The 15,603-nt window shown below is 45.7% G+C and overlaps 1 protein-coding gene across 1 annotated transcript in view; it reads left to right on the forward strand.

Moving 5' to 3' along the window:
- LOC307063981 (uncharacterized protein) overlaps positions 1–15,603 on the forward strand; it is a gene marked incomplete at both ends in the record, with an annotated part of 32,986 nt that overhangs the window by 4,049 nt on the left and 13,334 nt on the right. Inside the window, 2 exons of the mRNA XM_079720394.1 lie at positions 10,380–10,563; positions 11,769–14,999. Coding sequence (XP_079576520.1) covers positions 10,380–10,563; positions 11,769–14,999 — 3,415 coding nt within the window. The remainder of the gene's footprint in view (positions 1–10,379; positions 10,564–11,768; positions 15,000–15,603) is intronic.

A 15,603-nucleotide genomic window follows, 5' to 3' on the forward strand; every position in this document is an offset into this window, starting at 1 on the left:
GAGAAGCCCACTCACAACGAAGAGTAGCCCCCACTCGCCGCAACTAGAGAAAGCCGGCGCGCAGCAACAAAGACCCAATGCAGCCAAAAATAAATAAAATTAAATCTTAAAAAAAAAAAAGAGTTTCAATTTGAGATGTTGAAAAAAGTTCTGGAGATGGATGGTGATGATAGTTGCACAACAATGTGAATGTACTTAATGCCACAATAGCTGTGCACTTAAAAATGGGTACGATGGTAAGTTTTATGTTATGTATATTTTAATACACACACACAAGATATGCAGCCAGAGGCACTGTACATGGTGTGACCCCAGTGATGTGAAAGGAAAAAAAAAATTCATGGAAAGAAACTTGCCAAAATTTTTACAATAATTTACTTAGGAGTTTGAGAATAGAGTGATTTTATACTAATTCAATGCTCTTTTGTACATTCTAAGTTTTTAATGCAATGCATTTTGTAATCACACACAAAAAAGGGCACACAAAACTTTGGGAGAAGTTAAATATCCTTTTTGTCTGCTTCATTATAAATGCATTTACTGTATCGTCTGTTCCGGGCAAGTAAATTATTTATAAAGAGAATTATCTGTGCTCATGATCGTGGGATATGGTCCAGCCCATCAAATCCGAGTGACACTGCAAATAATTCATATTCTGACTTGGGTTTGGTTCCCTTGGCTTTCAGGACAGCTCCTCCAGCAGTTCTCAGGAGAGGGCAAATGGAGGCAATCTGTACACAACGTGCTAAGTGTTTCTCTCTGGCTGGCAAGTTCCAGTGTTTCTCTCTGCTGTGTAAGCCCTCAGGAGGCCAGAAGGAACTTGCCACATCAGCAGACCAGCACTGGCATCAGGACGGGGCTACAGGGAAGACCCCACAAGAAGAGGCCAACAAAGCATATGTTCCCTTTTGCTTAAAAATGTATCATACGATGAACATTTAGAAAATATGAATGAGCTGAGGAAGAAAAGAATTACCCATAAGTCTACAGCCCATAGGTAACCACTGTGAACATTTGGTATATATTGATTCCAGATATTTTTGCTTTCTCTCTCTCCTTCCCACTCCTTCTTCCCATCCTTTTTTCTACCCTACCTCTCCATTTTCATTTTAAAAATTCATATAAAGCATATCTATCCATGGATATGCCTGTATATATGTTTATGTGTTTACCATTCATATATATGATCATACTGGTTGGTAAACAGGGAAGGGTCCCTAGGTTGCACATCCCACAGGGTACCACTCACTTCAGAGTCTGGGTGAATCGTGCCTTTGGGGCTGTGACTGCACAGTCAGCATGAGCATCACAGCAGCCCTGGGGAAGACGGTTTAACACACCTTCTCTGCCCTCCACTTCCAACTTCAGTCTCTCCTGGACCACACAGTTGGAGATTTTCTAGTTACCTTTCTGATTTCTAGCATAATTATACTGTGGTCCAATAAATATTCTATATGATGTCTCTTCTATTATGCAGTTATGCATTTTTATATTATCCTTTTAATGTTGTACACTATGCATGAATTAGTTCAGTACAACATGAATCCTTGACTTTTTAGGCTCTAATATAAATTAGTATTGATTTTTTTTTTTTTTTTTTTGCGGTACGTGGGCCTCTCACTGCTGTGGCCTCTCCCACTGCGGAGCACAGGCTCCGGACGCGCAGGCTCAGCGGCCATGGCTCACGGGCCCAGCCGCTCCGCGGCATGTGGGATCCTCCTGGACCAGGGCACGAACCCACGTCCCCTGCATCGGCAGGCGGACCCTCAACCACTGCGCCACCAGGGAAGCCCAGTATTGATTTTTTACAAAGGTGTAAAGGCAAATCGGTGGAGGATGCTTAGTCTTTCAACAAATAGTGCTGGAATAATTGGATATTCGTATACCAAAAAAATGAACTTTGATACATACTATATTAGATTATATACAAAAATTAACTCAAAATGGATCACAGACCTAAATATAAATCCTAAATCTATAAAAGTTCTAGAAGGAACCATAGGGAAAAAAATCTTTGAGATCTTGGATTAAGAACAGATTTCTTAAACATAATGCCAAATGCATGATCCATAAAAGAACAAATTAGACTTTTTCAAAAAATAAAAAAACTTTTGCTCTTCAAAAGAAGAGAATGAAAAGAAGCTACTACTAAGAGAATGAAAAGAAGCCGGAGACTGGGAGAAAATATTTACAAAGCATCTATCTGATAAAGAACTTGTATCAAAAATATGTAAAGAACCATCAAATCTCAGTAATGGGAAACAAACAACTTAATAAAAATGGTCAAAAGATTTGAATTGATACTTTACCAAAGGAGCTATGCAGATGGTAAGTAAGCATATGAAAAAATTTTCATGAAGATAAAACATTATTAGCCATTAGGGAAATACAAATGAAAACCACCAGATAGCATTACAGGGCTTCCCTGGTGGCGCAGTGGTTAAGAGTCTGCCGGCCAATGCAGGGGACACATTTGAGCCCTGGTCTGGGAGGATCCCACATGCCGCAGAGCAACTAAGCCCGTGCGCCACAACTACTGAGCTTGCACTCTAGAGCCCGTGAGCCACAACTACTGAGCCTGTGTGCCACAGCTACTGAAGCCCGTGTGCCTAGAGCCCGTGCTCCACAACGGGAGAGGCCACTGCAACGAGAAGCCCGCACACCGCAACGAAGAGTAGCCCCCGCTCACTGCAACTAGAGAAAGCCTACGCACAGCAACGAAGACCCAACGCAGCCATAAATAAATAAATAAATAAATAAATTTTAAAAAAGATAGCATTGAACATGTTATTGCAATGACTAAATTTTAAAAGACAATCCAAGTGTGGTGAGGATGTGGAGGAACTGGACCTCTCACACTGCTGATGAGAATGCAACATGGTACAACTACTTTGGAAAACATTTTGGCAGTTTCTTTAAAAGTAAACATATGTCTACTACCACTAGGTATTTACTCAAGAGAAATGACAGCATATGTGCACACAAAGTGTTATACACCAATGCTCACAGCAGCTTTCTTTGTAATAGCCCAAAGCTAAAAACAACCCAAATATCCATCAACTGACAAATGAATAAACAAACTGTGGTATAAGTATACAATGGAATACTATCCAGCAGTATGAAGGAATGAACTACAAATGACATGGATGGATCTCAGAAAGAATGATGCTGCATGAAAGAACTCAGACACAAAAGATCACATTTTTTTCATTTACACAGAACTTTAGATAATGCAAGCTGATCTATGGTGACAGAAAGCCAGGGATAGGTGGGCTGGGGGGCCCAGGCTGTAAGTCAGGAACGAGGGAGCACAAAGGGCATTAGGAAAGTTTCAGAGGTGTTGGATAGGTGTTCACTATCTTGTGGTGATGCTTTGATGGGCGAATACGTGTCAAGCTTATTAAAATTTATACTAAATATGTGTGTGTCACTTCTACCGCAAGAAAGCTGTTAAAAAATAATAGAGTTCAGGTACACACATCACCTCATTTTCCCTAATGTTAACAACTTATATATCCATAGTGCAATTTTCAAAACCAGGAAATTAACATTGATACAATACTATTAACTATACTGTAAACCTCATTCAAACTTCGCCAGTTTTTTTTTTTTTTTTTTTTTTTTTTTTTTTTGTGGTACGCGGGCCTCTCACTGTTGTGGCCTCTCCCGTTGCGGAGCACAGGCTCCGGATGCACAGGCTCAGCAGCCATGGCTCACGGGCCCAGCCGCTCCGCGGTATATGGGATCCTCCCAGACCGGGGCACGAACCCGTATCCCCTGCATCGGCAGGCGGACTCTCAACCACTGCGCCACCAGGGAGGCCCTAAACTTCGCCAGTTTTCCTCCTAATGTTCTTTTTCTGTTCCAGGATCGAATTCAGGGTTCCACATTGCATTTAATGGTCTCTCCTTAAGATTTTCCAATCTGTGTCAGTTCTTCATTCTTTGTCTTCTATGACCCTGATACTGTGATTAGTCTTGGTCAGTTATTTTGCAGTCAGTTATTTAGTACTTTCATATCTATTAATTTGGGTTTGTCAGATTGTTTTGTCATGATTAGATTAGATTGAGGTTATGCATTTTTTGGCAAGAATATCACAGAAGTGATGTGGCCTTCTTTTTGGTTTCTTTTTTGGGTTTTTTTTTTTGGTACGCGGGCCTCTCACTGTTGTGGCCTCTCCCGTTGCGGAGCACAGGCTCCGGACGCGCAGGCTCAGTGGCCATGGCTCACGGGCCCAGCCGCTCCGCGGCATATGGGATCTTCCCGGACCGGGGCAGGAACCCGTGTCCCCTGCATCGGCAGGCGGACTCTCAACCACTGCGCCACCAGGGAAGCCCTGATGTGGCCTTCTTTATGCATTCTATCATGAGGTTGATCTATCTTATTACTAGTGATTTTAAACTTTATCATTTAGTTGAGTTGCTAACTAACCGATAGATTTCTCCACTATTTTTCCTTTTGTAATTCATAAGTGTCTTGGAGTAATTTCTGTAACTGTTCTGTTTCTCTTCAAACTTTCATCCATTTATCCATTAGTGTATCTTGCCTGTAAGAATTGTTACTATGATGTTTGCCTAATAATTTTTAAAATTCCTCTCATTTCTTCTACGTATGTAAACTGGAATTCTTCTGTGCAGAAATAATATCCTTTTTCCCTCAATTTATGTATTCAATTATATGTATATATTCAATGATTTATACTGGATATTTATTTCGTTCTATGGCTTATAATCCAATATTGTCATTATTTTACTGTTTAATTCAATCCAGTTTTGGTCATCAGGAGTTCCTTCCAATCAGCTCTTGTGTCCTTTTGAAAATGTCTCCATTTTTTTAAAGGACCCACTTATTTTTCAGACTCATCTTGTATTTTTCCAGCCTGAGCCCTGGAATTAACTTCTTCCCCCAAAGAACCGTGGTTTCCTTTACTGAAGGATAAGAGCATTTAGAAACCAAGATCTGGGCTTTAAATATACTCATTACTACTGGTGTGTCATTGCTCCTCGGGCCTCTCAGCAGACAGAGCTAAGAAATATATGTATGTATCCTAATCCATGGGCACACATACATTGACTATTTATTTCTATGTCTCTGAATGCATATATATATATATATATATATATATATATATAATCGCATATTCATATCTCCAAGTCCAATCCAACCTCACAAGGTTCTTTCTTATCTTCTCCTTTCCTTATTTGCAGCTTCTTTCTCCAAAAATGAGAATCCTGGTACTCATTACCCACAATATATCCACTTATTTTCAGCCCTATACACGTGAAGGAATAGCAAATTTAACCTGTGACCATATGAGAAACAGATTACTAGTGGGAAGCATTTTTATGTAGTTCTTACCGTTTTTATCCTGACCCTCTCCTGGAAAAATATTGTTCTCTAGAGTTACTTAGGTTAGTTTTTTTCTTCCCCATCCCCTTCAGTGTTATTCATTTGAAATCGTATTCATTTTCTACTGCTGCGTTACAAATTACCACCAGTTTAGCTGCTGAAAACAACACCCATTTATCATCTCACAGTGTCTGTGGGTCAGGAGTCTGGGCCTGGGGTAGCTGGTTTGCTGCTGTGGGTCTCATCTGGCTGGGTGAGCCAGATGACCCAGGTGTCAGGTGGGCCCCAATCTCATCTGAGGCTCAGGTCCCCTTCCAAGCTCACTGGCTGCTGGCAGTATTCAGTCCTCTGGGATTGGAGAACTGAGGCCCTGAGATATGGCCTTCTCCACAGTGTGGCAATTTGCTTCTTCAAGGCTAACAGGAGAGTGTCTCTGCTGCTTCAAATCTGTCTCTTCAAGAAGGACCCACTTGCCCTTTTAATGGCTCATCTGCTATGGTCAATCCAGCCCAAGATAATCCTCCTTTGATTAACTCAAGCCAATGACTAGGGGCCTTAATTATATCAACAAACCCCTTTTTCCTATAATATAACATAATCACAGGCTGCCAACCCATCCTATTCACAGGTCCCACCCACACTCAAGGGGAGGCCATTACACAGGGTGTGTACACCAGGGGATGAGAGCCTTGCGGGCGATCTTAGAATTCTGACAACTTCAGTGATTAGTTAGGTTCATTTGTTACTTTTCATATTTTATTTTGGGATTTCCCCACATTCTGGTTAATTTTGACATGTGTATTTTTAATGTCTTCTTTCTTTTTTTTTTTTTTTTTGGTGGTACGCGGGCCTCTCACTGTTGTGGCCTCTCCCGTTGCGGAGCACAGGCTCCGGACGCGCAGGCTCAGCGGCCATGGCTCACGGGCCCAGACGCTCCGCGGCATGTGGGATCTTCCCAGACCGGGGCACGAACCCATGTCCCCTGCATCGGCAGGTGGACTCTCAACCACTGCGCCACCAGGGAAGCCCCTAATGTCTTCTTTCTTACATGAAGGGTATGTTACAGATATTGTTGTGCACTTTGATTATTTTACTTAATATATCATGGAGATCACACATATCATTTCATAGAAATTTTCCTTACTTTTTTATATGGAGTTGTATAACTCCACTGTGTGTATGAATGCACCATAATTTATTCAACCACTGTTGTATGAATGCACATTTAGGTTGTTTCCAATATTTGAAATTATAAACAATGCTGCAGTAAATAACCTTGTGCATATGTGCTTTCATATTGTTGGAGGTGGTAGATTCTTTGTAGTGAGATTTCTGGGTTGAAACATATTATATATTACATGTTGAATCTATTGAAATATAATTAGGTTATTAGCCCTTTGTAGTGTATGTTAGGTTATGTATTAATCCAAAACACATACACTATTAAGTGATAAAAGCAAAGTGTATGGTGCAGAGTTATATCATTAGGTTTATAAACATTGAATATATTATACATTAAGGTTAGTAACTTTGTCTGTCATATATATTGCAAAAATCTTTTCCCAGCTTACTGTATGTCTTTTGATATTTTACGTGTGGTTTTTTTTTTTGCCATGGAAATTTAAAATTTTTATGTAGTTAAATTTGTCAACTTATTCTTTTATTGCCTTTTGGTTTTGAGTCATAGTTACAAAGGTTTTCTCACACCAAGATTAAAGAAGAATTCACTCACATTTTCTTCTAGTACTTGTATAGTTTTGATTTTATATTCAGATTGCCTAATCTACTCAGAGTTCAGTCTTGTGTATGGCTTAAGATAGGAATCTCACTTTATATTTTTCCAGATGTCTACTCAGTTGTCCCAGCACTATTTATATATGTATTTATTATTTTTTTTGGTCACGCAGCTTGTGGGATCTCAGTGTTTTGACCAGGGACTGAATCCGGGCCGCGGCAGTGAAAGTGCCGAATCCTAACCACTAGACCACCAGGGAACTCCCCCAGCACTATTTATTATAAAGTCTATCTTTACCAAAATAATTTGAGATGCTACCTTTATCTTTTCATGTGGGCTAATTAAAAAAAACCTGAATACAATACATAATGTATAAAAATTGTAGTATTGTCTCCTTCCAGAGAGAATTTAATTTTATTCTGATGGGCAGGTAAAGTAGGGATAGGTCACTCTTCTCCAATCAAAACCTTGAGATGCTTCAAGACTAGTTTCAGTCTTTGTTAGGAGATGTCTATTTCCCATTCTTACTTCTAAGGTGTAGCCTTTGGGGTCTCAGCTGAAATCCTGGGATACTCATCAGGTTTCCTTCACATTGATGAGACCCAACCTCTAATTTTTATTTTCTCAGTACCATGAGACTACTGAAGTCTTGGCATAGCTGCTACTTTGTACATGGCTTTTGTGCCTCTTGGCCTGCGTTACTTGGGAATAAATCTTGGCTGCCTTGGTTGATCTCTAGCACCTTAAAGTATCTGGGTTTTAAAAAATATTTCATCCATCTTTTACCAGTGTTCTTGGTGGGAAGGTTGGTCTGATACTCTCATGGCTTGAAGCAAAAGTTTGAGAATATTTACTATTTTATTTATTTATTTATTCATTATTTTTGGCTGCATCAGGTCTTACTTGAGGCACACGGGATCTTCGTTGAGGCATGAGGGATTTTTCATTGCAGCGTGTGGGCTCTTTGTTGTAGCACGTGGGCTTCTCTCTAGTTGTGTTGCGTGGGCTCTGTAGTTTGCGGTACTCGAGATCAGTTGCCCGTGGCATGAGGGATCTTAGTTTGCCGACCAGGGATCAAACCCACGTCCCTTGCATTGGAAGGCAGATTCTTTACCACTGGACCACCAGGGGAGTCCCAAGAATATTTACTATTATGATTCAATTATTGATCTGAAAGAGCAAGCTATCAATATAATTTGGCCAAAGAGCAAAAGCAGAAAGATATAGAAATCACACATGTAAAATAGAGTAGAATTGAAGGACAGATCCAGGAGACCCAATTTTCAGCTAATGGGGCTTCTAGAAGGAGAAACATGAAGAGATTGAGGAGAGGCAATAATTAAACAAATAATAGAAGAAAATTTCTCTGAGCCAATTAATGACCCAAATCTGTACATAAAAACTGCTCCCTGGGTTCTGGGTGAGATTGCGGAGGAAAGATATATATAAAGCATATGTTGGCATAATTCCTGAACTCTTGGTGCTTCCAGACAAAAGAAAAACAAATTACTTATAAAGGAAGGTCAATTAGACTGGCATCAAATAGACTGGCTTCATATTTCTCACCTGTAACTCTGGAGGGCAGAAGATGCTGGTAACAAGTCTATGGGCTGCGAAGAGGAAAGGCCTGCGATTAAGAACGCTCTATCCAGACACCTCATCATTAACCTGAAACAGGAAGTATATGAATGCAGATAAACAAGGATTTAGTGACCATATAACCATGTACCCCAACTTAAGAAATCAAGAAAACCCAGAAAAATACTGATAAACAACACAAACAGAAACCAAAGACCTCAAGATAAGGGAAGATGAAGAAGAACAGAACTTTGTAAAGGATAATAGTACCGCATCTTGGAATGGTTAAGAATCAAAATTCTTGAAAAAGAGATGCAATGCTAAGGGAAATTCTAACTGAGTCTTCAAATTCAAAACATTAAACTACCTCAGCCGAATCTAAAAGTAGGGAAGAGAGTGAGGGGAGAAAGGATTGAAAAATGTCCCAAAGGTCTCAGGAAGAGGGAGGAGAGTTGGGAAGGTCAGCAGGTCATCAGAAGATTCATTTGGGCAGATCACTGCAGAGTTTCTATTCTGTATGAAGTAGCTGGTACTCAAGGTCATATATTTGAACACAGCTATTAATTGCCTTAAGACTGGACTCCACAACCTCATTTCACATATACAACCCTGATTCTTGACTGCTATGTTTCTCTCCCATGAGAAAGCCCAGGAAGTTAGCAAGTGTGTGAGGGCCCCAGCTCTGCAACTGAACAGCTGCCAGGATGTGGCACAGTCATATTTATGGGCTGAGCGGCCTGAGTGTCAAATTTATGGGCTGAGCAGCTGATGTGCAAATTCTCCGCAAAGAGTCAAAAGTAAAATAAGGGAAGACAAAAGCTGTCACATATTCTCTCCAATATTCCTTTCCCCCAGTGTTTCGACGTTTTGCTGTGCTGGGTTTTTTGGGTTGGTGTGATTCTGCACACTGGGAACTCGGGATATTTTACATGAGGGTAGCTGGATTGTTTGGGGCAGGAAAGAATGAGGGGCATTGAAATCAGCTGCCATTAGGTAAGGGACCAAAAGCTGAGAGGAGCTTCTCTGAGATCACTCAAGCTGGCACTCCTGTGTCCTCCCAGCCTGCAAGTCCAAAGGCACAGAGCTCAGCCTCATTTGCAAAGAATAACCATTATATGATCAGGCAGGAGGGGGTGGGACTTTTCTTGTTTTGTTTTGTGTGGTTAGGGATTATTATTGAAAAAGAAATGTTTGCAATCACATGAACAAAACAGCTGCTGTGGACATCCGTGTTCATGGTAACTGATTTTTGTTACACAAAACATCTCCTCCTGATAACATGGATTGCAATGAGATTCTAGAGAGTTCTTCCTTAGAAAAAGAGGCTTATTGTTTTCTGTAGTAATTATATGTGTTCATTGCAGAGAAAATGAGAGCAATTCAAAAAGGAACAAAGCATATTTTAAGACACCAAGATAGAACCACAGTTTGATGATTATCCTTCTCGATAAATGGCTCTCGATGTAGATCTACACTTAATTGAAAACAAATTAAATCTCGCCATACACACTACTCTGTAGTTTGGTTTTATTCACTCAATATCACATCTTGGAGAGGCTTCTGTCACCTTACATATAGACCTACATCACCACTTTAATGGCTTCATACTGCTCTGTAACTTCTATGCGTCACAGTTTCCTTACTGGGATGTTTCTTTTTTGTAACATTACGTTCATGGAGTGTTGGTAAATGCTGAGCGAAGAACATGTCTGTCCAGGCTGGCAGGAGACTCTGAGGAAGTGTGGCTCCAGGAGGAAATGGGGGTTGCCGCGGAGTCTCTGATCCTGTCTTCAAGGAATATCACGCTGGTAGCTCAGAAGCTCCATCTTCAGCCGGAATGTCAGAGCCACCAGGAGGAGCTAGTGACCACAGCTCAGCACATCCTGGTAGACACCACGAAGGTGAGGCTGATGTCAGAGCTGGCTGGCCCGTTAGTCTGCACAGAGAGCTCATTGCTGGGAAGCATGGACGGGGCATGTCATTCCCACAAGGGATGCCCACCCCAGAGAGAGAAACCTGCCCAAGTTTACGCCAAGATCGCAGAGTTCATTACCAATTTAATAAATGCTCATTGTGGAAGCTGCCATAGGGAGCTGGGTAGACGTACTGAGTCTCTGTTCTTAAACCCACATGCAACCCCTGATCCCCACACTTGGCCACCAAACCATAATGATAAGGGATGCATTTCCCACCCTACCCATGGCCAGGAGCTACCTGGGGAAAAGCTACCAAAACCTGGGCAACTCTCAGCCTATTTGGCTAACTTGCTGCATTGCCTTACACCTGGGAGGATCTCAGGGGCCAGGATAACCCCCTCAGCCTCCAAATACTCCCCATTCTCCATCCTGACATTCCACCATCTGTCACAACTCTTTTAGCTCGCTACATCGCTCCCTGTTACAATGTTATATGCCTCAACTATTATCAAATATTAATATATTAATAATGTTCATCATTTAAACTTTAATACTGTGGGTTATTGGGAGGGAGTGTAGTTGTAATTTAGCAGATCCTCATTAAAGAAAGATTGAAATGGGGAAATGAGAGAGGCACAGCCAGAGCGCTTTGGCACCTGCTGATGGGAGGAGGAGAGGGGAAGAACGGCAGGCTCGTGGAAGCGGCTGGGTACCAGCTCTGTTGAAGGGGATGAACAGAGCAGTCAGGGAGCGACAGAGTCAGACCAGGAAAGATTTCTTAGAGGCACTTCTTGGACAGGCCATCTCGCCAGCCCCCATCATCCTCATGCAAACAGTAAGTGCTTCCTAAACACTCTTTCGTTCGTGATGTGTTGGTTACCGCGTGGACGGTTGACTGCTTCTCCTGTAATGTGAAGAGAAGGGCTCTTCAAAGCCAGATTGGACCCCACATTAAATGTAGCTCAATTTAGAGGGGCTTACATTTTCAGTTAAGCCAAATGTTTTCTTTAAACGTCACTCTTAGGTGACATCGTCATCATTAGTATTACTGTTATTATCTCAGATTCTCTTTAGTCTTTTGGAGGATCTTTATTTGCACAATGGGGGAAAAGCAGCTGCCGTTGCTCTCGCTTCGGCTCCAGAAACGTGTAGGCATTTTCCAGCTTCTCTTCCCCCGATTGCCCAAACAGGTCCTGCTGCTGGAAGACGCGGCGACGGCGAGGAAGATGGTGCGAGCGGCGGGCTGGTGCCTGACTTGCCTGGACGCGCTGGAAGCTGCGGGCGACGCGGCCTCGCTGCGCGGCCCCTTCGCCGACCTGGCGGTGGCGCTGCAGAGCCTGGGCGGCCTGACCGCGCGCGGGTCCGAGGAGCGCCTGGGCCGCGCCAGCCGCCTGCTGCGGGGCTGCGTCCCCGCGCTGCTTGTGGCCGCCCGCGGCCACCTCCGGCGTCCCCGCGACCCGCGGCTGGCCGCCTCCCGGCGCCACGTCTTCGCTCTGGCCAGGAAGACCCTGGGCGAGCTCCTAGGGCGCCTGGAGCCCGGCGCCGCCCCAGCGGCCCGCGCCGCGCACGGCGCGCTCCTTCGGAGCCTGCGGCAGCTGCGGGAGCTGCTGGCGGCGCCTGGATCCAAGCGGCTGCGCGGCGGGCTGGACGCGCCGCTGGCGGCCGTGGTCTGGCACTGCATGCGCCTGGCCGCCTGCTCCCCGCCGCCCGAGCGCCTGCGTCTAGTGGCCCGTTGCCGCCGGCTGCTGGAGCTGCGGAGCGCCGGCGTCCGGCGCCTGGACCCGATTGACGGGCCTCCGGGGACGGGCGGGAACAGCCAGGAGCCGGGGGAGGAGTGCGCAGCGCTGTGGGCCGCGACTGAGGACCTCTCCCAGGGGGTCCGCACCGGGCTGTTGCGCCAGATCGTGGACACGTTCACCGACACGCAAAGCCCTCTTCAAAGACTGGTCCGGGCCGCCTTGGCTACTCCCTCAGTCTCCTCCCGGTGCGATGGCGAGGCCTTGCCTGAGAACCTCCAGCTTCTCCTCGCTGCTTTCCATGACCAGGCCAACCGGATGTTCAGAGTGGCTCACTTGGTCTTGGTTTGCTGCCCACGACAGCAAACTGGCAAAGATATGGAGGCCACCATGGCAGGCCTTTGGGGGCTTGTGGTCAGAGTGCAACAGCTTTTTGCACAAAGCCCCCAAGGGTCTGGTCTGGACTGGAGCCCTGCTGCCCTGCAGGCTCTGCTTCAGGAGTGGGCCAGGGCATCTGAAGGCTTATTAGCATGTTTTGATGATGTTCTCGATATTCCTGAGTTCCTGAGTGTGTCCATTCAGGAAATGACCAAGCACTTGGACTTTTTTACATGGGCTTTGAGGAGTGGAGATTCCAGAGAGTTTTCTCCACTTGTGGCATATTTACAGGGTCGAGGGACACACATAGTGCAGGTGATGAGCAGGTATGTGGACCAAGATCGAGATCCTATTTTCCGGAATGGCCTGAGAGTCTTGATCCAGCAGCTGGAGCAATCCTCCCGGGTCCTGGGTGCAACTGGGGAGCACTGTTCAGGTGGGCACGGCTCTCAGGACACAGATGCACTATTAACCTTGGCGAAACATGTGATCTCTTCAGCTCAGAGCATCCGAGAGGGGCTGGATGGAACTAACCACCCAGATATCCTCAGTCCCCTTCGGGACCAAGTCCAGAGGTTTGACATGCCTGAGAGACGGTCTTATTTCATTCTCTCCAGCCTCCAGAATTGCACAGCTCCTGCACTGAAACACCAAAGGGAGCCTGGGTTGGGGAAAAGCGACCAAGGCACCTCCTATCCACCTAGGGATCATCTTTTTTGCCCCTTGATTCTTGACACCGGTCTACAGAAGGTGGGCTCTCCACTCCCTGCCATCGGCAAACCCATGCTTGCTGTAGACAGCCTGAGCCACCAGGGAGTGACCTCAGCTCACACCATCCTGCAGGACCAGGATGCAGCTGTGGAGGCAGCTCAGGAGGCCCTGGCTGGAGAGGGACCACTGGGGTCAGAGAGGATGACTGGACTCCAAGAAATCCCATCACTGGCACCTTCTATTATTGACCTAGCAAGGGAGATAGAACATTGCACAACTGCTAGAACTGATAGGCTTCTGGAAGTGGCTCTCCAACTGTCTGGGAAGACCAGGGAAACCAGGCAAAGTTTGGTAGCCATAGCTGGTGACTGGTATTCTCTGTGTCAACAGCTGTTTTGCAACAACCCAGCAGCTGATCTTCAAGAGAACATGACAGTGTTCATGGAGCTTCAGCAGAACTTAGCCTCAATGGTTCAACTAGCAGTCAAAAGTGGACCCATGGATTCGGGTAAGAAGGATTCTGACTCAGCTGGGCATCCAGAAGCACATTTACAAGTGCAAGGCAGATTGGAGGAGGCGGAGACCCATGCCAAACAGCTTTTGGACAAAGTTCTGGCCTCTGATGGTTTCCAAGCCCCCAGGTCGTGGGAGGAGAGCATTGAGGATGGGTGCCTTCTATGGTCAGTGGCTGTCCAAGACCTGCTCCAGTGCCTGGAGAGGCTCAGCGGGAGACAAGGCCTGTTCCTACTGCCACTACGACAGGCTGTGAAGGACCAGCAGGGGCTGCAGGAAGGGTTGGCTCAGGCAGCAGATGTTTCTCAAAGGCTCCAAGAGGCTGCTAGGCTGTCTTGTCTTCTGTGTGGGGATGAGCAGGTAAAGGCTGAGATCTCCTTTCTGTGCAGGGAGGTTCATGTGCTCACAGATGCTCTGCTGGATGTGGCACAGATCCTGGCCTCCTTCCCCAAACCATCTCCCAGCCTGTCCACCCGCTTTGAACTTCTCTGCTTGGAGCTCACCCTTCAAGCCAAGGCCCTGACTGGCCATCTCAGCAGCATCAATGCAGACTATGAACACGTCCTCCAAGGTGCCTTCGGCCCAAGGCTCTCTGTCTGCAAAGACCCCCAGACCCGGCCAGAAGGCTCTCTGGAAAGAATGGTGTCTGGTATCCAAGCTGTGCAGGGAATTGTGGCTGGAGGTCAGGAGTCTGAGCCCTGCCAGGAAGACCTTCTCATGGCTCTGGAGAGCATTCTCGTCCTCACCAAGGAGGTAGCCCAGCGGGTCCCTGTGCTCCGAGAATGCCCAGAGGACTGGCTTCAGCAGGAGTGGGCAGCCAAGGCCCACCATGCTGTGGCCCAGCTCCAGACCTGGAAAGGTGGTCACACCAAGGCTTGGAGACTCCTGGCCCAGTGCTTGAAGCCCAGTGATGAAGAGGACCCCACCCAGCCCCAGCTCCACCGTGGGGAGGGTGCATCAGGAGCCGCTGAAGCCAGCAGTGTAGATTCTCAGGGTGCTGCTCCAAGAGACACCGCAGGGAGCTCAGTGGGGACCTGCACTGCTGATCCAGGCATCACCGGGACCGTCGCAGACCTGGGCATGGTAGGAAAGTCAGCATCTCTCCTTCTCCCCCACCTCAGCCTTCTCTCTAGTCACCAAAGCCCCCTGTCAAGTTCCAGAAAAAGCTCTCTTGGCGCCCACGTGTGTAATTCACAGCTGGCAGGCAGCACAGGGCACCCTTTGAGAATCCAAGGTCAGGAACCACACTGCCTGCACTGTGCCTGCCTCTACCATTTCCAAGTTCTGAGATCTCAGAGAAGTTTCTTAGCTATTTTGGACTTTAAGATCCTAGTCTAGAAAATGGGAACATTGATAATTTCCTGGCAGAGGGTTGATGAAAGCATCCATGGAAAATACTTGCACTTGCCTGGAACATAATTAGTGCCCTGTGTTAGGGCCTGTAATGATTGACTTCCATGAAGTTTTTCCCATGGCCCCATCTGGAGGGGGTTCCCCTTGCTGTGACCCACAGCACTCCTCCTGTGCATCCGGCTACTTCATGCCACCTTGACCTCCACGATGTTACCTCCCTGCTCCAGTCAGGGGTTCTTTGGTCTGCAAGTGGCAGGAATCCAACTTGAATCCTCGTAGGCAAAAAGAAGGATTTATTGGAAGGCTTCTGGGTCTGTTGAACACCTTCCACATA

The sequence above is a fragment of the Hyperoodon ampullatus genome, assembly GCF_949752795.1.
Source record: "Hyperoodon ampullatus genome assembly, chromosome: 15".
NCBI classification, from domain to species: Eukaryota; Metazoa; Chordata; class Mammalia; order Artiodactyla; family Ziphiidae; genus Hyperoodon; species Hyperoodon ampullatus.